This window comes from Nelumbo lutea, chromosome 2 (genome assembly GCF_056320005.1).
Source record: "Nelumbo lutea isolate HS-2025 chromosome 2, American lotus-T2T, whole genome shotgun sequence".
NCBI lineage: Eukaryota > Viridiplantae > Streptophyta > Magnoliopsida > Proteales > Nelumbonaceae > Nelumbo > Nelumbo lutea.
In genome coordinates this window covers 108,737,656-108,758,834 of record NC_142685.1, presented here as the reverse complement: position 1 = coordinate 108,758,834, position 21,179 = coordinate 108,737,656, and the positions used below count along the sequence as shown (strand labels likewise).

General features: G+C 37.8%; 1 protein-coding gene across 1 annotated transcript; it reads right to left on the bottom strand.

Annotated features, from left to right (window-relative positions):
- Positions 1-5,605: 5,605 nt before the first annotated feature.
- LOC148872658 (linoleate 13S-lipoxygenase 2-1, chloroplastic-like) lies at positions 5,606-11,898 on the bottom strand. Its single transcript, XM_088969819.1, has 9 exons — positions 11,247-11,898; positions 10,862-11,130; positions 9,912-10,149; positions 8,690-9,007; positions 8,526-8,611; positions 8,298-8,408; positions 7,212-7,513; positions 6,708-6,974; positions 5,606-6,600 (listed from the first exon to the last, which is right to left on the bottom strand). Exons 1-9 carry the CDS (start codon positions 11,614-11,616, stop codon positions 5,841-5,843), a joined length of 2,721 nt encoding a protein of 906 aa, XP_088825945.1. The 5' UTR covers positions 11,617-11,898; the 3' UTR covers positions 5,606-5,840.
- Positions 11,899-21,179: the final 9,281 nt, after the last annotated feature.

The window sequence follows — 21,179 nt, the reverse complement described above, 5'->3', positions numbered from 1 at the left end:
TGTTCTCAACACACGCTGAGATGTGTTCTGGGGCGTTTGTCGGCACGCTGAGTGGGGCGCATATGTGAACTCTAAACTCTCGGAGGGATGATGCAATAGGTCGATAGATGAAAATAAGCAAATACCCGGGAGAACGGGAATCAAATTTGATTCAACCTACAATAGATGACAAATGTCAGGTACCACCAAACAATTATTTCGGTAATAAATACAAAATTTAAAAAATCAAATAATTGCCTTGTCCATGAAAATATAGACCCAATTCATGTCTACACTTGTCCATTTTCCCTATAATATAATCAAGGTTGTCATTGGATACCTTCCAAATAAAATCAATTCAGACAGATTGGACAAACCAATAAAGGCACATTAAATTTAACCAGTCCGATTTAATTGTTCAAACTGTTTATTCGATTAGATCGGATCTACTTCATTTATAATAAATTTATATTGGATTGGGTTGGACTAAGTCAATATTGGGTCCATTGATAATGGATAGGTTTGGGTTAGAACGAATCTAAATTAAAACAAATTTGAATAGATTCAATGTTTCATATATTGAATTAGACTGAATAAAAATCTATAATCCGATTAAAAGTAGTAGTCTTTGGATCTCTCCTTTGACCCTCGAACTTCTTGAATTAGGCATTCCATTTTATTTGGCCGAATTCCAGATCTACAGAAAAGAAAACAAAAATCAAATTCAATAAAAGTAAATTGCATAAAGGAAAAAAAATGGAATTAGAAATAAAAAAACATAAATTAAATCTAAGACTAATGGTTGGGATCCAAATTCAAAGGTGGCAGAAGTGGCTTAGGCGAACTACAAGCAGGAACCCCTTCTCTTGCCTGAGCATCCTCATCTTCCTCTATCCTTGAATTTCTCAAGATTAACCTTTCGTCTTACCTAAGGGCAGAATCCAACCCCTTCTTAGGAGCCCTTGTATACTTTTTATAGAGAAAAGAAGATACAACTAGGATTAAATATTTCAAACATAAACCCTAACACTTGCAAGGCACCATTGCTAGAATATTTGGCTTCTCGGAATATTCCATCTATTTTCCAGCAACTATTCTTCACTTGTGACTATTCTTGACTAGTGATTTAAAATAAACATACAGCTTTGACTATTTGTCATCGGCGAATATTCCATCTATTTTTTAAAGCTTCCACTATTCTTCATCGGAATATTTCATTTCTTCCCTAGAGTCAAGGATTCAAGTGAATCTGGAAGTCTAAACCTCTTCAACATATTTAGCTATATGCATAAAGTGCGTGGATATGTTTTTAGAATCTTTTCTATTACCTTCGATGATTATTTTGCAGATATAGCCATAAACTGATGATATTAACCTTGAATATCAAATGAGTTCCATTGCTTTGTTTCAAAGTTTAAGATAAATTACACTCCATACATACACTTTTGCTTTTCACTATTGGGAAGAAATGAAAGAAGCGATCATTATTATTAACATTGTGTAAATTTAGTAAAATAATTGGAAATTGGGAACTGGGAAACGGTTCAACATCAATTGTTCAATACTTCAAGTACTTGCAGGAAGATACAGAACAGTTGAGCCCTCTCTGGTCTTTATTCTAGACTTTCAATACCCACGTTGATCTGTATATTAAGTTATTAACATGAACAACCAAAGCAAGGAGCTCTTTTTCTTCCTCATAGTTCACTTGAAAAAATTGTACATCTAGGTTCATCTCTACAAATTGACATACCTGTATAAAGAAAAAGAACAAAACAAAAGTCTGGATTTAAGCCCGTAAAACCCTTTTCTTTGATTATGGTATCGAGTTTCAACTTTGAAAGAAGCAAATAAAGAAAAGAATGGCACTGATATTTTCTTCCTTGTGATGAATAATGGTAGAGATTAATCATACCTTCGGATGGAAAGCTTTGAATCCTCCACAACCTCGAGAGAAGAACTCCACAATAACAAAGTTTATCTCTTGCTATGGATAGGGGTTTAAAGGGTTGGAAGATTAAGAGAGTTAATGCTCTTGAAGTGATGGATTTTGAACATGGCTCCTCTCTAAGTCATCTATCTTGGGGTCGATTGGGCATTTTGTTGAGTTTAAAACGGGGTTATTTAAGTAATATTGTATGTAAAACAATTTACAAAAGGGTAAAACTGGTATATAGCAAAAATTGATGCATCAACTTAACTTTTTCTGTCTAAGGGAGGTTTTTGTTGAGTTTCTCAAAAGTTCAGGGAGGTATTTGTTACAAAAAAATAATGAGAGATTTTTATGATTATTAGAAGTTTTAGGGGAGGTTTTTTGTATTTTACCCAAAAAAAAATAATCTAGAGTAGAAGAATAAGGAAATCCCTTTAAGTATCTCATTGATCATCAATTTGGCATGATGCTGAGTGGCAGTGGAAGAACACAAGATAACAGCTCAAAGTAAGTTCAACAACATTTGGATTGAAGGTGACTCAAAGATCATGGTGGATTGCCTCTTAAAAGTGATTCCCCTCCATGGAGATGTTCCTCCCTGCTTCAGAATTATAAAATCACAAAGAAGGAATGGTAAACTATAGGCCCTTCTCTCTCAAAAATATTTGCCCATTTCAGTAAAAGATCTCTACTGAATCGCAAACATTGCAGCTGGATGAGTTTCAAACCAATCTCCCTCCCTTTTTCCTCTATAAATAGAGGCCCATCTTGAGCTTGAGATAGGAGGAATAGTTTCCCAACTTTTGTAATGCACCCATTTTGATTGAAATCCTAAAATTCCTAAAGCCAAGCTCAAGCATCATCCCCCGTTTTCCAAATTTAACACCAAAAACGTTCAACCCAACTCTGTGCCCTTCTCAAGTTTTGTTTGAAGTCCTTTTAGTTGTAGGAAATTTTGTTTCAAGGTCCTACATGAGAGATAAGCCTCTCATTCCATCATCTCTTTTCTTTTAGTTTAGTTTCAAATTGCTTAAAGTCCTAAAACCCTGGGAAAGTTGCATTCCCAGCTTCCTCTAATAAATTCTAGGCAAAATTGGGAGCGCTTTCACCAGATTTTAGGAGCTTTGAGAAATCCTGTTAATTCATGCTTTGCTAGAATTTGAGACCAAATTACTCTTGTAATGGGATGCTATAGCAGCTTGGAGAGAATAGTGTCTAACACATTCCCTCTCCTAATCTTAGAGGCCCAAAACCTTTCAGTTCAGTGCCTTTCCCATAGATGACAAAGTCACTATCAAAGAGTTTAAGTTGAACTTTCAACTCTGAAAATGAGAGTCCATTTTCTCTAAAAAAATAGGTGGTGACTCCATCTCTTTAAGCCAGCCATGAGCTTCCCAAAGCTCACAACACTCTTTCAATGAAAGGCTCCATAATAGCAATTATTGAAACTTTGTGAATTTTAATAAACTTGTTTATCAACCAACCCCTAATATTCCAAAATAAAGTACAAATCATAGCTAAAAACTAGGAGAAGATTGGGGACCATCGATCTTACCGTTAGCGGGTCTCCTTGTTCGTTTTTTGTCGAACCACAACCTTTGGTTCAAAGTCGTGCCAACTGACCTGTCAGAGACTCCTCCACGATTGAGATATTGTCGGCATCCTGCACCTCCGATGGACTAGGAACATTGGTTTCACAGCTAATGATTTGAACTCCATTGTTCTCTTCGTCACTTTGGTTATGACACCATTAATTCCCTTATTCAAGCTCGCTTGGAAAGTTCTCAATTCATTAATGCTCACTGCCTTTGAATTAACTGCCATTACTTTTCCATCTGCTGATTTAGGCCTGAGACTGTTAATCCATGATTCCCCAATAGCCTTTGCACTGGTTTCTCGTGTTGTAACTGCACTTAGAGGAGTTCCGACTTCCAAATACTTGGTGCAAAGCTTCTCTGGTGAAATTTGTACGACTCCAAATTTGCTAAAATCTTCCATGGGATGCCACTCGGATCTTATTAATTTTTTGTTCTTCTCTAAAATGTGTTTCTTTTTCTCAACAAATTCTTCCTTCTTTTCATCACTAGACTTCACCACCTCTACCTTGTCATTCATGAGGTTGTTTAGTTTGTTCTTCTTCTTGCAGTCTTTTGGAGATGTGACCAATCTCATGACAATCATCACAGTATAAGGGTATGTTTCTCATAAATAATTTTTTGAAAGAAACCTTCCTTGCCAATCCCAATCCAGACCTTCTCAACCAATGGCTTAGAACTATCAATTTCTACATAGACTCTAGCTGTTTTTCCATGTACCCAGAAATTGATATAATGAAATCCTCACCGAATAAATATACTGATAACTTGGGAAGATTAATCCACGCCAAGAGTATTCTTTAAAGGAGACCATTTAAAGAATTCTAAAGAGAAAGCTTTTTAGGCAGACCACTTCTTTAAGCCACACTTTCACAAAGTCTTCCTCGCATTGGAAATGTAAGAGCAAGTCTGTGAAATCAATAACTGAGATAACCACCACCTCTTTGAGTAACTTGAAATGATCCAAAAGTAAAGACTTTAATTCAAGAATGGAGGGTCTCCCGTACGAGCATTTGGCAATTAATGAGGGAAAGTTTGAAAGGCTCACACACCTTAGTAATTTCTTCATCAGTAAAGAAAATTGCAGGTTCGCCATATTGGGTGAAGGACGGAGGCTTTACCCCAATTCGGACTTGCTCCAAGGCACACGATTCTACTACGACATCAACAAAAGATTTATTTCTTTGATGTGGGACTGTGGGAGGAGACGCCATTAGAACTATGCCATTCGAGTTACGAGATATGAAAGATTTCTTCAATTTGTTCTCTTAATTTGTTGCAAACAAACCCAACCACATTGCTATCGATGAGCATTATATACTTGTATTGCCTGACCATAAGAATTGGTCCTACGGCTCGAGCCTAGTGTACCTCAAGTTCAACTTCGATTTCTCCAATTCAGACGTGGGCTTGGGCTACCTTAGGTCAGGTCTGGGGCCATACCAAAAATAAGAAAACCAAAGTATTGGGCACAAGTCTAACTCAAGAACCAAAATCCAAGCCCTTTTTATGTAAAATTGTGAGCTGGATCAGTTTGGGCTTAAATTGGGCCCCAACTAAGTTGCACCCTTAGTTTATTTGGAGTCAATGAATTTCTATTCTTTTATAAAAGACTTAAACATGCCATAAGTTTTCATAAATTGACTTAAACATGTCTTGTGTTTTTCAAATAGATTTAAACATACTTTGTGGTTATAAAAAAACATTAATATACCTATTTACAAAAGTCAGGGTGTATTTAAGTCTGTTGTTACCCTTTCTTTCTATTAGTTCATTAGCAAGAAATTAGCACCATGTAAGGAGAGGTTTAGGTTTTAAATCTCGGATCCTATTCTATGAAGCCAATACATTTCACTCTCATTGAAAGCAAAACTAGTTTTTTTTTTTTTTTCAATAACTAGAATAAGTCATTAGGTTGCGTTTGAAAACAATGCAAATAGAGTGTAAATCTCAGTTCAGGGAAAATTTAGATTCTAGTTCACTTTTGCTTGTATTTGGCAACATTACATTTGTGCATTGACAAATGACAGACCAACTCATTTTTACATTATGTAAAAGTACATCAATAAAAAATAAATAAATTTGCATTCAAGTGGGCTTTTGATAAAAAAAAAAAGGCATATATTTTATTGCAATCCCTGTTTGCATCCATTACAACTAAAAGTCTCATTGATAAGAAGGTAAATTTGTCAGTGCAAAACTAGCCCAACTTTGAAATTTTTATGGACCATTTTACACTCTACATATTTGCACTCCCACTTATTTGCATTGTTTCCAAATGCAGCTTTATTATCACACTAAAACATACAAGATTGACTGTACATGATCCAATTTTAAATAGAGATGCTGTTGGGAATACCCATTCCTGTTACTCCAGGCTTAGAGGTTGGCTTCAAAAGCTCATAGGGCACGACACCAGCACCTGTTCTATTCTTCGACTTCAAATCTGCATTCCTTGCATCAATAATCCCTTCCAGCTCCATCATTCTTCCACTAAAACGTTCATATGCTGCTGCTATTATTGGATCCTCAGACCACGATGGCTCCATTGTAGCCCCTATATATTCCTCATCTACTGAATGGCTTGACAACACATCCAAGATAGCCATCACCTTGGTTGCTTGAACTTTTGAAGGGAAACAACGCAAGAGAGCAAGCTCTGGTTTCTCAAGGAATTGCTTGAACTCTGCTTCTGTTGGTTCTTCAGTGGGTATGTTTGTCCTGGCGATAGTTGGCCGGTTAGGGAAGTAGCCGGCAAATCCATACTGACCAAAGTTTACAGCAGCATGGTGACCAGAGGCAACCCAGATGATAGTAGTCAATATCTGGATAAGATCATCCTGAGTTTTGAGGACTGGCCACCATGGCTCATCTTTCTTGTCCTCATGGCCCTTGGTTCGCACTTCGGTCCACCATCCCTGGAGTTCTTGGTCGGATTCAATTAGGCTGGCTTCCGGGTAGTAGTGATTCACATAGTCACTCACCCATTGCTTGATGGATGACCAAACCACAAGACCATCTGCTGCATAAGGGTAGTCCTCGATTGTCAACTTTACACCATGATCGCTTGTTGGATCCTCAACTGCCATTCCTCTGTGAAAATTTTAAGAAATATACAACTAGTTAGGGAAAATGCATGGGTGAAGACAAGGCTGTTTGGCACTTGTGTATCGATCATTGTTCCTGTAAAATTTACGTACCTTCTAATGAGGTCTGCAGGCAAAGCCTCCATGTCAAATCTCCAGAGCTGGTCATAGGCCGCAGAGCTCAGCTCTATAGAATACTTGCCTGGAGAGAAGCCACTCTCAATGATACCGCCTCCATTGATGAGTGATTCACGGGCAAGAGCATTGATCTCCATTGTGTATCGAAAATGAGGTAGCAACAATCTATAGATTGGGTGCATTGCACTTAATTGTCGATTTGCTGCGATTATGTAAGGCTCCGTGCAACAATGAGTCCTCAGCCTGCAAAATCATCAAGCAAATTTAAAAAAATTAAAAAATAAATTTATGGATCAATGTATTAATTAGGGATATGGTGATGTCATGGGCCAAAACTACGAATCCTAATCTTCCTTATTGCTAAACAGCTTCTGAAAGCATGGTTTAGATGATAAAGATAATGATGATGATAGCATCCCTAATTATCTCATCACTTCTGAGGAATCACGTCGATCTTGTATTCGAGGAAAAAAGACTTACCAGTGACTGACAAGTTGGTGATAGCCAGAATCATGGGCCAAAACATGGGCTTTAGCTAGTCTCCATAGCCAACAATTAGTGGCATCCCAACTAGGTGTGAACACTTGCTTCCACTGAGGCTTGTATTGGGTGGGTGGCCGAGTGAGCTCAATGGCTAATGGTCTTAATGTGTTTTCGTGTGTAAGCACGAACAATGTTCGAGATCCATAAAGTGTTGTTCCTTCTAGCTCTCTTACTTTGTTCACATAAGGCAGGAGAAAATCATGATAATCCAACACAAACAGTTTCTTTTGCTTTATGGCCTGCAAGCACAAATTACAGAATTTCAAGCTCAATGACGAAAAATCCACAGATTAAGTCATTAGAACAGAAAAATTGGTTTTGTACTTGAAGCTTACTTCCTAAGGCTTTGCTTGTTTGCTGGGGATGCAAATTTTGCACCCAGTTCAAGTTTGCATTTGTTCGTTTTGTAGCTATATTTACATTTACTTGATGCAAAATTTACACCTTTTGTCTCATTTGCCCTCATTGGAATTTCAAATATGAAATATTTGCATTTTTCTCTCATTTGCACCTATTGGCAATGTAAATTTTGCATTCCAAAATCTAGCTAGCTTGTCTTGGGCCTCTTGGCTGCTGCTTCATCTTCTTTTATTGCACCCATTTGAATTTCAAAATTTCCCATTTTTCTGGCTTGAATTTTATTTTATTTTATTTTTTTAAGGGGTGAGGATAAAGCAGGGTGCACATGAGGTCTACCAACCTTACGACAAGCTCGCATTATGGGTTTCATCCCACACCTCCATATTTGAAGATCCTAAATTTTGATAAATATCATCTGATTGATTATCACATTTATGATATTAGTTGATTGATCACAAATTTTCTGCATATTATCATGTCTTTCTTTCCGGTTTCATAAACGAACCCTTAAAACATTTATGATTTACTCATATAATGCCGGTTTATTAAACTCGACTCACAGTGGAGATGCCCAACTGGTTGACATTTCTAATAGTCATTAGGCACAAAGAAACGATCCTTAATCAAAGTACTGGAATTATATAAACAAGGGGTTCATCTTACCTCTTCAATGGTCATTATGCCTTTGATCTCTCGCTCAACAATTTCTTTTGTGATTTTACTCTCTGGTGGGCCATAAATTTTAGGGTCGAGTTTACTCTTCAATGGCCATTCCTGCACAATTTTTGTTCACACTTTGTTATCAATGAAATAATTAACATATAATATATACTCTAAGCATGCCTAATTACCATCGATATATAATAAATGACATTGATTTATGCTTCATACCGTGACCAACTGAATGCTTAAGGGGTTAAGACCAGCCAGAGTCTGACGTGCAAATTCCTCATCTCTGAACCAAGAAAACTTGTCTCCTGCAAATAATACGAGTAAAAAGAATTAGATAGATAGATAGATAGATAGATAGATAGATAGATAGAGAGAGGTCTTACTAAGTATCATTTCAGGGACCTCAAATTGGAGAAGTTCGTCTCCTCCATCTTCTATAGCCTTGACCAGCCTTGGTAGAAGCAGACTGAAAATTCCTTTATTAGGGGTTTTAATGTTAAACCCTTCATTGAAGAGAGAGTCTATTTCTGTGAAGTATGGAAAGCCAAGGTTGGTATCAATGAGCGACATCTCAATCTGAGGAAGCAGAGCATGTAGCACTGATTTTAAAGTCTTTGCCGAGAAGCTTAACTGCTTCACTTCCGAGAACGTTTCATCCCTTGGCACATAAACAGTGCTGCTACGTTGCTCTGAATTTGGGTCTGCATCATTTGTTACATGTTAGACTGAATTTTGATGTACGTAGTATGCTGATGACAAATCTTGAGAAAATATAAACAGCAAATCTCAAGCTTAGTCTTCTTTTATCTATCAGCTGGTTGGTGTGGGAGGAATGGTCCAATCCGGTCCAATTACAATTTTATTTTATTTTCTGGCTGCAGATCATTTACAGCCTGGCCTAGCACAGAAATTTTCGAGCTTCGGCCTGAGCCCAGCCTCCACATATTTATATAAATATGTATTTTTTGTTATATTTTATATTATATATAAACATATTATACATGTGGACAACCCTCTTGAAATAGAGATTTTTGAACTGCACTCCATCTCAGAATTCAGATTTGAATTATAGACCTACAATAATTCAAATTTATAAACAATTCCACCTATAACACCCATGAATTGACATCAATTTCGAGCTGGCACTTACCCTGAACCGTACAGTTGAACTAGGATTTCTGGGGAGGACTGAACGGTAAAAACCCCTTTATAGTATATGATATTTTCATATTTAATGATATAGACGAAAAATTTGAGCCTGGCTGGGGCCATTGCCATAGCCCTTATCAAAAGTGTTAAGCCCAGCCCGGCCTCATAATAATCCCTATAATTGCCATCTTGTATTACTGGTATTGACAAAGCTCAATGGTTTTAAAATCAGAACAAGACATTAAAGGTTATGTTTAGTTTAAAGGAAAAAGTAAGGAAAGAAAGGAAAATGTAGGAAAACCTTTACAAACCTTGTGTGAGTTTTCCCATCTTTCCTTTCAATTCCTACTTTTTCCTTCAAACCAAAGACAGCCTAACAGTTAATAAGCTTAAATGCCCAGAAATAACAAGAATGGTTGTTTACAAATAATCATACTCCATGGTTCCGAGATATACCTTTCTTGCAACGCTCACGCCCTGTTCTGCAACGCCTAGGGTATGGGTGCTTCTTACCACCCAGAACTGGTCGAGCCAGATCATCGCTCTTGTCGGGATCTCCGAGATCGTTATATTTGTCATAGTCATAGATCCTCTCAAAAGTCTTGCGTTCCCCTGTTCCATCGCCTCGTAAGATCTGCAGCTCCTTGTCCCTCAGCCTCTTCAGACCATCAGGCGTCCGGGATGGCAAGTAGGACTGCGCCATCCATACAGGGGACCATTAGTGTTGAATGATGGTGATTACTGAAAGCTACATTGCAATAATATATGGATTCCACTATGATATGGAAAAGATATAATAATATCTGAAAATTTTTTAACCAATGAACTGGAATCATAAACCTGGTAGCCAATTGAGTGTTATTTATCAAAATTTATGAGTGAATTTTGATTAGGGGTGCAACTTGGGCTCCCGAATTCGGACTGGCCCAACTCAAAATTTTACACGAATTGAGTTTAAATTTTCGGTCCTCAAACTGAACTGGAGCCTAAGAAGTTGAATTTTTTTTTTTTGGCCAGGCTCGGGCCTAGCCCTTAGGTAGCTCAAACCCGGCCTAAGCCCGGCCCAAACACAGGGGACCATTAATGTTGAGTGATTGGGATTGGGGACCATACTTATAGGTATGTACTTATATATAGTTCCAAGGTCTCTACAGTATGAACCCCATGGATTGGATTAAACAAATAATATTAAGGTCAGCATATTTTTTTATTTCATTAAATATCAAATTATCCATCAATACAAAAATTAAAGAAAACCGTCCTTGTGTTTTGATCGTAAAAGAACTCTCCTAATAGTAATAGTGTTGAAAGAAAGGTGGAAATACCTATCTTTTGTTAGAGAGAGAGAGAACTATTTTACTTTGCTTGACAACTTTCACATTAAGGTGAAATAGAGAGAGAGAGACCTTGTTAGTGAAGAAGATCCTTTTCTGTGGGTTGTCAAACTTGCTGTGAACCCAAGACTCGCAGTTAACGTTAACAGGGCCAGTAGAAAAGCCATCAAGAACAATGTTCTTGAGGAACATCTCTTTGTGGTGTTCGTTCTCCACTAAAACTGCGCCTACTTCCCCAAAACTCGCCGGAACCTTGAAGTTGGCCTCGTACTTGAACCCCCCATCATTTTTGCTTACTGTATGTGCATACCCCTTGATCGTCTCCTTCTCCGTCCCCGTCTCTTCATCAATACACACACATGTACAACAACATTAGATCAGCATATATATACTTTAATATTTTATGGGATTAATTCGTATATACATTATATATGTTGCTGGGCAGCTCATTACTTACGTGGATCAAGCTCTGAGCTAACGAGCTCCAAAAGGAGAGTTTTACCAAGCAAATCTGTCATATCATCGAGCCCTCGCTCCAGGCCGAGGTTCGACAGCACTCCACCCACGGTTGGCTGCACCGTAACGACGGCCTTAACCGTGATGTTCTTACTAGTTTTAGTAGAAACATCGGTGGTCGAGGTGGAAATTGCCCTTATCTTACTAGAGAGGGATCTAGCACGAGCACCAGAGCTCTTGTGCTGTTTATGGAGAGAAGGCCCTCGTCCTACTTGCAGTGAAGGGCTTCCATGGCTGGAGAAGAAGGACTTCTGCAACAGAAACAGGGGCCGATTGGTCGACTCCAACTGATGCACCTGAGTCTTCAACATCTTTGCTTATTGCTGCAGAATGTTGAAGAAGATAATGGGTGGAGGCTGAATGCCTAAATCCGGTGGGGTGGTTACCAGCTTGGTGCTGGTGGTGGTGGTGGTTGTGGAATGAAGATTTCGGTGGTTTATATAGAAGGATTTGGGGATTGCACGTGAAAAATATTTGAAAATCGAAAGGAGTTTTTTCGTTTTTTTTTTTTCGCTCCAGAAAATCGAATGGAGTTCAGCATGATAATTTTCTTCTTTAGAGAAATGTATAATATCTCCATCCACATCGAGTATACGCGTCTTATGCTCCCATCTCATCTTATAAAAATTCTCTTTACCCATGTAATTAATATGTTGTCTTTTTCATAATACACTGACGTGTTCAATAATCACTGGGGAGTCCTGAATTGTTCTGCGAGCATCGTCGTAGGCAATGTTATCTCTTATGAATTCACATCTGCGCTCCACACTGCGCGCCTCAACAACGTCCAACAGCCAATCTCAGCTGTGTATTGGCCCAATACACACTGAGATGTGCTCTGGGGCGTTTGTGGGCACGCTGAGTAGGGCGCAGATGTGAACTCTAAACTCTCTCGGATGAATGATGCTATCAGAATAGAATACGTCGATAGATGATAATAAACAAAAACCCGGGAGAACGGCAATCAAATTTGATTCAACGTACAACAGATGACAAAACTCAGCTACCACCAAACAATTATTTCGGTAATAAATACAAAATTTAAAAAATCAAGTAATTGCCTTGCCCATGAAAAATATAGACCCAGATTCCTGGCTACACTGTCCATTTTCCCTATAATATAATCAAGGGTGTCATTGGATCCCTTCCAAACCAAAATCAATTCAGATAGATTGGAGAGACCAACAAAGGCACATTAAATTGAACCAGTTCAAATTAATTGTCCAAATTGTTTATTGGATTAGATTGGACCTAGTTCATCTATAATGAATTTATATTGGATTGGGTTGGACTAAGCCAATATTGAGTCCATTGATAGAAGATAAGAATATATGTGTCAATGGATCAGGTTTGAGTTACAACGAATCTAAATTAAAATAAATTTGAACAGATTCAATGCTCCAGATATTGAATTAGACTGGTCCAAAATATCATTGTATTGGATTTGACATAGTCCATTTGTAATGGACTCACATAGGACTAAATCAGGTTGGACCAAATCCAGTCTAATTGACACTCCTATGTACAATTGCCTTCCATCTCACTGATACTCAAATAGTGTCAAAGCCCTCTAGCCTTTTCAATCCAAGGATCAAAATATTGTTATGCTCACTGCTCAAAGATGAATATTAACGAGTATTGGCCAGTATTCTATATATTATTTTTTTATTTTATTTTATAATGATTAGAAGATGTCTTCTATCACCCCCAAGGTTGTAAAAGTTCATCCCCAAGCTTGTGTAGTTTACTCTACCAAAAAAAAAGGTTGTAAAAGTTTTAAAATATGATTGTATCAGTCTATCCATGCATGCATATATATCAGGGTGTACTGATCGGATCAATATTTGATCCTTGGTTCAACCTGCCCGGTCCACTCTCTCTACATCCTCTCTGACTATCGAGGGATGGTCAAACGACCATTCTTCATTCTAGGGGTTCATTTCAATTAATTAGTAAATATTAAATGATATTTAATATTTGATCCGATGATTAAATGGATTTGTCAAGCTGACATGAATGAATCAAATTAAATCCCAAACATCTGCAGCTAGCCCTACTAATTAATGAAGCTTAATCTCTATTTAGATTGCAGTATGAGAGACCTGAACCTTGGTTGCAAGCTTAAATTATGCTCTATTTGATCTATTTAGTAGGGCCCGTGTTATGACATGGTTCTGATGCACTAAAGATGGAATTATGGATGAGGTGCCCTCAAACCTCCATTTTATACTCCTAAAAAGAGAAGATAAAAGGAAAGAAAAAGATTCAGACTACAATACAAAACCCCAATGAAAGTGGGATCCAATCTCAAGTCTCTGCTACAACCAACTAGTTGACACCTTCCCCAAGCCTAGTGGGTGGTAGATTAAAACTCCTTTTCACAAGTCAAAATATATGTTGAATCTTTAGATTTAAAAAAAAAAATTTAAAAATAAAAAAATTACCTTCCCATATTAGGATGGTGGGGTAGAATCCAAATTGAAATACGTAGAAAATACATCAAATTTTAATTATCCTTCGTATAAGATTTAAAGCATTATTAAATTCAACACATGATACTTAAGCTCATATGCCTTACAACTATGTTTTAATTATAAAATCCATTCTTCACACAAAAAACCTGCCCCATCATATGGAGAGTCAGGTACCCATTGGGTAGAGTGAAAATTGGCATCCCTATATACCATAGAGCCTTCCTCATATAGCCAAATACCCTTTTAAATAGAAAAGATTTTGAAATTAGACCTGATTTCAAATAATCATGTTCTTCTTAAAATAAAGTTGCTAATGAATTGATTAGCGCAAATAATTAGGCTGTTCTACCTAATTTTTAGAAGGATATATAGTATAAAAAGATGCTCAATTTGATTTTGAGAACTAAATCGAGAAATCTGAATTGATTGCGGATGAATTGAAATAATCACATATTTGATTTTTATTTTTTATTCAAAAGACCTACAAAATTCTAAGGAATTGGGAAGCAAAGTAAATTAAAGTGGAACTTGTGGAATTGTGGGCAATTACAAAAAAGTTTAGTTCAGTTTCCAAAACACTTTCGTAGTAAATGTGGTTTATATATACCAAAACAAAATTAAACAAAAAATTGTATTTTTTTTTAAAGCAAATTCACGTGAAAAGAAGAGTTTTAGCAAAGAATAATTTAGAAGACCTGTGTGGCTGACAAACCAATTAATTTGATATGGCCCAATTTAGGGCTTAGGATAAAGACCTATGTGGCTGGCAAACCAAGGTTCTTGGATAATTCAAAAGGTAGACCCCAACTCCTCTGGTTGTGCTGTTGTAATCTGCACGAGAATCAAAGATGTAAGTAGGGTGGGGCATGCATCCATAGCAAAACACATGTGTGAGCAACGCCCCATGCACACGTCTTAATCTGACACCGGGCACTCGTCCTTGTGGGGTCCAGCCAGCCATCCCAATGCCCTCCTCCATTAACCAGACTTGAGAAAACGTCACTCTTTTCATTAGGAACCATGCAACATTAACATCAGTCATTTTCATGCAAAGTCGGTCATCAAAACTAATGTCTCCTTGTGAGAAGAGTCTATAGATAACGTCCACGTCCACTCTATTATTCCATTAACACGTTTTTATTGATAATTTTTTATGAATCAATTTTTGGTAATATATCAAATTTTTTACTTTTTGTGTTAATTACCTCATCGTTTGATCTGAGCTGGGGTAGATTAAGTATCGAGTCAAGTGGGCGAAGCTAGGCAGGTTAGATGCCGAACTAAATAGGCCAAACTAGGCAGGTTAGGTGATGAATTGACTGGGCCGAGCTAGGCAAATAGGTGACGAGCTGATCAGAGTGCTGAGCTGCCTATTAGGTGCCGAGCTGACCAGAGTGCCAAACTATCTATTAGGTGCCGAGCTGACCAGAGTGCCGAGCTGCCTATTAGGTGCCGAGCTTACCAGAGTGTCAAGCTACCTATTAGGTGTCGGGCTGACCAGGTGCCGAGCTGTTTGGGAGGTGCCAAGCTAACCAAGTGTCGAGCTAGGCAGGTTAGGTGACGAGCTGGATTGATGAGCTTCATTGCTCTTTAGAGACCTGCCAGGAACCAAATGTCAAAGAATTCAGGGTGGCTAACCCGACGAGGTCACTCCGATGCTTAAGTCAGTACTCTCATAGTAGATTGCGAGCTAAAAATCACAAAATATGAGAGCTAGAATTTGCTTACTTGCTTACTTGCCCCCCTGTCATTGGAGTTGGTGCCTTTATATAGGCCTTGCTCACATACCGCCCCCGAGATCTCCGAGAGGTCATGTCTAACTGGTCCGAAATCCTCGGAGGTAACTGCCATCCACGTTGACCATCTTCTGGAACAAGGGCCAACCTCCAAGGATCGTGGGGTATGCATGACAAATTTGTCGGCGAGCACGTCTCGTAGGTCGCTAGGTTGGTGCCTGGGCCAGGCTGCCAGCTCGCGCCTGGGCCAAGCCGCCAGATGGCGCATGTGCTACGCTGCCACGCTGTGCCTGGGCAAGGTCACGCTGGGCCAAGCCGCCAGGTTGGATACCATCAACTTGGCAAGTTGTTGCCTGACTGGTTCCGAGTGTCACCTTGTTGTTCTGAGGTGCCATTGTCACAATGTCATTGGAGGGCCAAATCCGCCCTCATCAGTTTTTAACTGGTTGAGATCGTGTGATGTATAATGCATGTTTTTTGTTAAAAGAACCATCCACGTCCATTCCATCACACTGTGTCCCGACGTAAAATGGAGAAAGACAAGAAGAGCGAGGCTTTCCGTGGGGATGAAAATGGGGATAATCTTGTCTCCGTTAGTAGGAACGGGAATAAAGACGGGGATTTTTGCAGGAACGGGAACGGGGCAAGGCTTTCCGTCTCTACCCCGCCGCGTTGCCATTCCTACCGGAGACTCTGAAAGTGAAAGGGGGGTAATAATGGACTTAAACAAATAACTTTGACACCGGGCCCAGCTCAAAATATCATGCATAATGGAAGGGAGTTGGAGTTGTGCTACCATTACCAAGAGCTGAGGCTTACATCTGTCTTATGGATAGATAGGGCAGGCCTATGCTGCTTTAGGTCTTTGTTCTTTCCCTTTCTATCAAAAAAAAGAAAGAGTTGAGGCATCTCTAGCCTGGAGATCTTCAATGCAGGAATTAGCTCACCCATTTTTCTCAAAAATCTGTTAGTTTTAGACAAGGTTTTTCTAATTTTGATCGAATAGTAAAAAAAATCGAAAATTATGAATCATAATTGTGTTGTAATTAAGAGAAATTCATAATTATGTTGTAAAACATCAAATAACTAAGAAAAATTCTCTTTTATTTCTTTCTTTGATAAATGATAAGTAGAAATTAATTGAAAAAAAAAACCCTTTAACATTATAAGCTGTTTGACAACACTTAGTTGTTTTAAATTTTTTTCTACGAAAATAGCTCAGAACAAATTACAAATTAGCAGGCAAATGTATGGTGATAATAGTTAAGATAAATGTACTTACAGTTAAAATTTTAAATTTTTATGTATTAAACAAATAATTCACACCAAACAGAATAGAATGACAAAAGAGATAGTTGGTATAAGGTTTAGATGATGATGAAATATCAAATAAATAATTCCCTGGTTCTAAACACTGAGCAATCCGCTAGTTCTAATTGAAAACTTTCATTTTTCATCAGTTTATTGGATAATAGTGTGCCTGTTGTGGTTTCAATACATCTTATGAGATCAGTAGAAAAATTCAGAATTCCAATGAAACGTATTAAAAACTATATTTTGGTGAAAGGTTGTGAATTCTTTAACGATAGCAATGATAATATTTTAAAATTGGGTTGATTGTTTTATCCTTTAAAAACTTATCATGTAATTATTTTATCCACCAAAAACAAAAAAGTACTAAGACATTCATACAAATGGCCCTTCAGAAAGGCTTTGGCTTTATTAGACATGTGGAAAACAGACCGAAAACATTCATCAATATCATCCTATATATTTAATTGTAAATCGTGTTTGTGGTCTGGTTTTCAATGTCTTCTTTCTAACATATCCAGGAAGATTTTCAGATTGTAACAGCCTTAACCAGTGGGTCAGGTTAAGTAGTGATTCTGCATTAACCCAACCCTATTGGGTTAGTGTTTAGTCAGCCTCAATCAGGTCTGAGTCAGGGTCAGGTAGAGGTACACGTGCCAAACCTGATTGGTTAGTATTTCAGCGTGGAAACATTTATCAATATTAGTAAATATATACGTGCATTTGCTCATCACAATATCTCTAAAATAAAATTATTTATAATTCATAGACAGCCTTTGAACAGTTATAAGTGGACAGTTTCTTAATTATTATAAGTGGACAGTTTCTTATAAATTGTCAGTTTTTGGAGTGAGAGTAAAGGACATATATGTCATTTTTTATGCCCATTGTATGCTGTTTAGGCAAAAGGTAAAAATGTCTAATGAAAAGTCCAAAAAATGGGACTATTCACTATTTTATTAATAGTATAGATATAGATAAGCTTGATTGAGTACAAGTATACATTTCAGTATTGGCATTACTCTAGATTGGGCTCAGGTTGAACTAAACCAGACCCATTTGATATCCCTAATTTTGTCATTCAATGTAGGGACTATATGATTTGTAAGAATAGGGGTCTGAAATCTAACTAACTATTTGTTTGGGCAGAATTGGAATCTTATTCTCATTCCTGGTGAAATGACATTCTTCCATTTAAGGAATTAACCATTATCTCCTCTTTCCTTGAGAATAAAATCACATTCCAACTGATTTTTTATTCTCATTCTAATTCCTGTTTGAATCAAACACACTATGGGAATAAACCAAGATTCCAATTTTTATTTGCAATTGTAGCTATATAAGTGAATAAGGTTTCCACGGTTTAATAATTGAAGGACGGTCTCCGTAGAACTGCAAGCAGAGATTAGATTAGATACATCCAAATTCGATTCGTTTATATACTTCCTAACTAAGTCCCTACCATGCAATTTATTGCAAGCTTGTGGTCCTTGAATTGTTTTTCTTTTCTTGGGATTAAAATATAGGTTGCCCACTTTTATAACTTCTCAACATTTCATGTGTCTTTGTCATTGACAATTTGGAGATTTCTTCTTTTGTTTTGTGAAAAGTTAGCCCCACAAGGCCACAACCCAAAATATAAAAATAAAATATTAAAATGTATTTTTTATGCTTTATAAAAATTATTTGATAAAAAAACCCATTCACTATTTGAACTTAAGTTCATTTTCATTTCTTAGTCTCATCACTGCTCCACAATGTCTCACAGCACATCCTCGCCATGTATTGAGAATATTTCCCGATGATGATATCATCACTTCTGATACATCATCGGGAGATGTTCCCAATACATGGTGTGAATGTGCTGTGGGACATTATGGGGTGCCCCGTTGTGGGGCGCAGATCTGAACTCCCAATATACAACTAGTTTTCAAAATTTTATACAAATGACTTGTTCAAAATATGTCAAAGGATATTGCAAAGCCACCATATCATTAGGGATGGCAATATGATGAATTTGGGGAGGATTTTGTAAATTCCAAACCCTCTATGCTTCCCCAAACCTCCTAACCCACACCCTACCCAAAACCTACAGTGGGTTGAATTTTCAAAATCCAAACCCTATCTACAAACTAAAATGCAAAACCCTCCCCCGACCCTACCCTTCATGATCAGGGTGGGGTGGATTGACTTGGAAGGTTAGGTTAAGAATTCACATCTAATTTCATATCATTCCTTATTATATATAAGTAATAAACAAGTAAAATAACATGGACAAACATCAAATTTACCAACTTTTCTATTAAAACATGTAAAAAATACATAAAATTATAATTATCCTTCATACAAAAGATTGGAGAGAATTGGGTTTAGCATAATATCGTACTCTACCCATACCATCGGATGGTCGTGTATTGGGTCTTTGCACATCAAGAAGCTACTGATTTTGTTTTCACTATGAGTCACTGTTTTTTCATTGGGAGTCACTGTGACTCACTGTGTCATCACGTAAAATGGAGAAAGACAAGAAGAGCGAGGCTTCAAAAGGGAAAGAGCTTCAACAGCATGAAGACACCTTGCATGCAAGGAAAGAGCCTTCCAAAACTAATCTCTTACGATGACATGGTGTTCGCGAAAACATATCCAACTAGTCAATTTTCAAACGCAATAACCTCAGCAACAGAGCACCAAGTACCTTCTTTTGGTCCAGGAAGCAGGAGAATATTCGCTCGTCAACAAGTCGGTGAAGAAGATCTGGCAGTGTACATGTAAAGCCAGAGCTTTTCTGGTTTGTTCTTTTCTGTTATTATTCATTGAGAATGTCAATATATATACATGAATACGGTCAAGTCTCCTACGTTTACAATACTCAAACTTACTTTTCCTAATTGAACTATACATGACAAGGATAAGAAGATGTATACAAACGGAGACTCCTGATTCAATCACAATGGAGACTCTTAATTCAATCCTAACACCCCCCCCCTCAAGTTGGAGCATGCAGATTGTGAATATCCAACTTACGGAGAAAGTACTCAAATTCTCTGCGACCCAATGCCTTTGTAAAAATGTCAATCAGCTGAACGGTAGTCGACACATAAGCAGGACGAATGCAACCATTTTGAATCTCATCACATACAAAATGGCAATCAACTTCAATATGTTTTGTACGCTCATGAAACACTGAATTTGCTGCAATATGCAAGCCTGCCTGACTATCACAATATAATCGCATTGGGTTCGAATGCGTAATTCCAAGAGCTAATAACAATCCCTTCAACCATTTTAATTCACACGTGGCCGTGGCCATAGACCGATACTCTACTTCCACTGAAGAACGAGCCACAGTGTGTTGTTTCTTAGTTTTCCAGAAAATCGATGATTTCCCAAGCATAATAAACCACCCAGATAGAGAACGTCGGGACAAAGGACAGCTCGCCCAGTCTGAATCACACCATGCATATAACTACAAGTCATAGTCTGAATGCAAGAGAATTCCTTGACCAAGATTTCCTTTCAAGTAGCGTACCACTTGTAATGCAGCCTCCCAATGTCTTTCTTGCGGTTGCTGCGTGAATTGGGACAGAACATGCACACAATAAGACAATTCTGGACGCGTTACTGAGAGATAAATAAGCCTCCCCACCAAGCGCCTGTATCACTCAAGATTAGATAAGAGGGGTCCATCTGTCAGGGTGATTATGATTCTGCTCTAGAGGAAAAGGAGCAGGTTTTGCACCAAGTAATCCAACTTCAGAGATAATATCCAAAGCATACTTACATTGAGACAGAAAAATTCCTTTTGAGTTTCGGGCAACTTCAATGCCCAAAAAGTATTTCAATGATCTCAAGTTTTTCATATGGAAGCAGTCACTCAAATATTTCTTGAAGATTTGAATTGCCATACGATCATTACCTGACACGATAATGTCGTCCACATATACGAGAACAAGCACATGCACCCTGTCTTGACGAAAGGTGAAGAGGGAGTAATCTGAACATAATTGTTGAAACCCATATGTCTTTAAAGTTGCAGTTAATTTAGAAAACCAACATCTCGGCGCTTGTTTCAAGCCATACAGAGATTTTTGCAACCGACACACCATACTTGGTTTATCTGACTGGAAACCCAGAGGCATTCGCATGTAGAACGTCCATTTGATGAAGTTCCCAATTTCTAACTGTTGCGACTGTAAGGAATCAATTCCCTCGACCTGCTTGTTCCCAAAAATCACAATACGGGCTTTGTATCTTTCCACTGTCCCATCAGCATTATACTTGATTCGATACAACCATTTGCATCCTATGGCTCGTTTTTCGGATGGCAAAGGCTCCACAGTCCATGCCTGATTA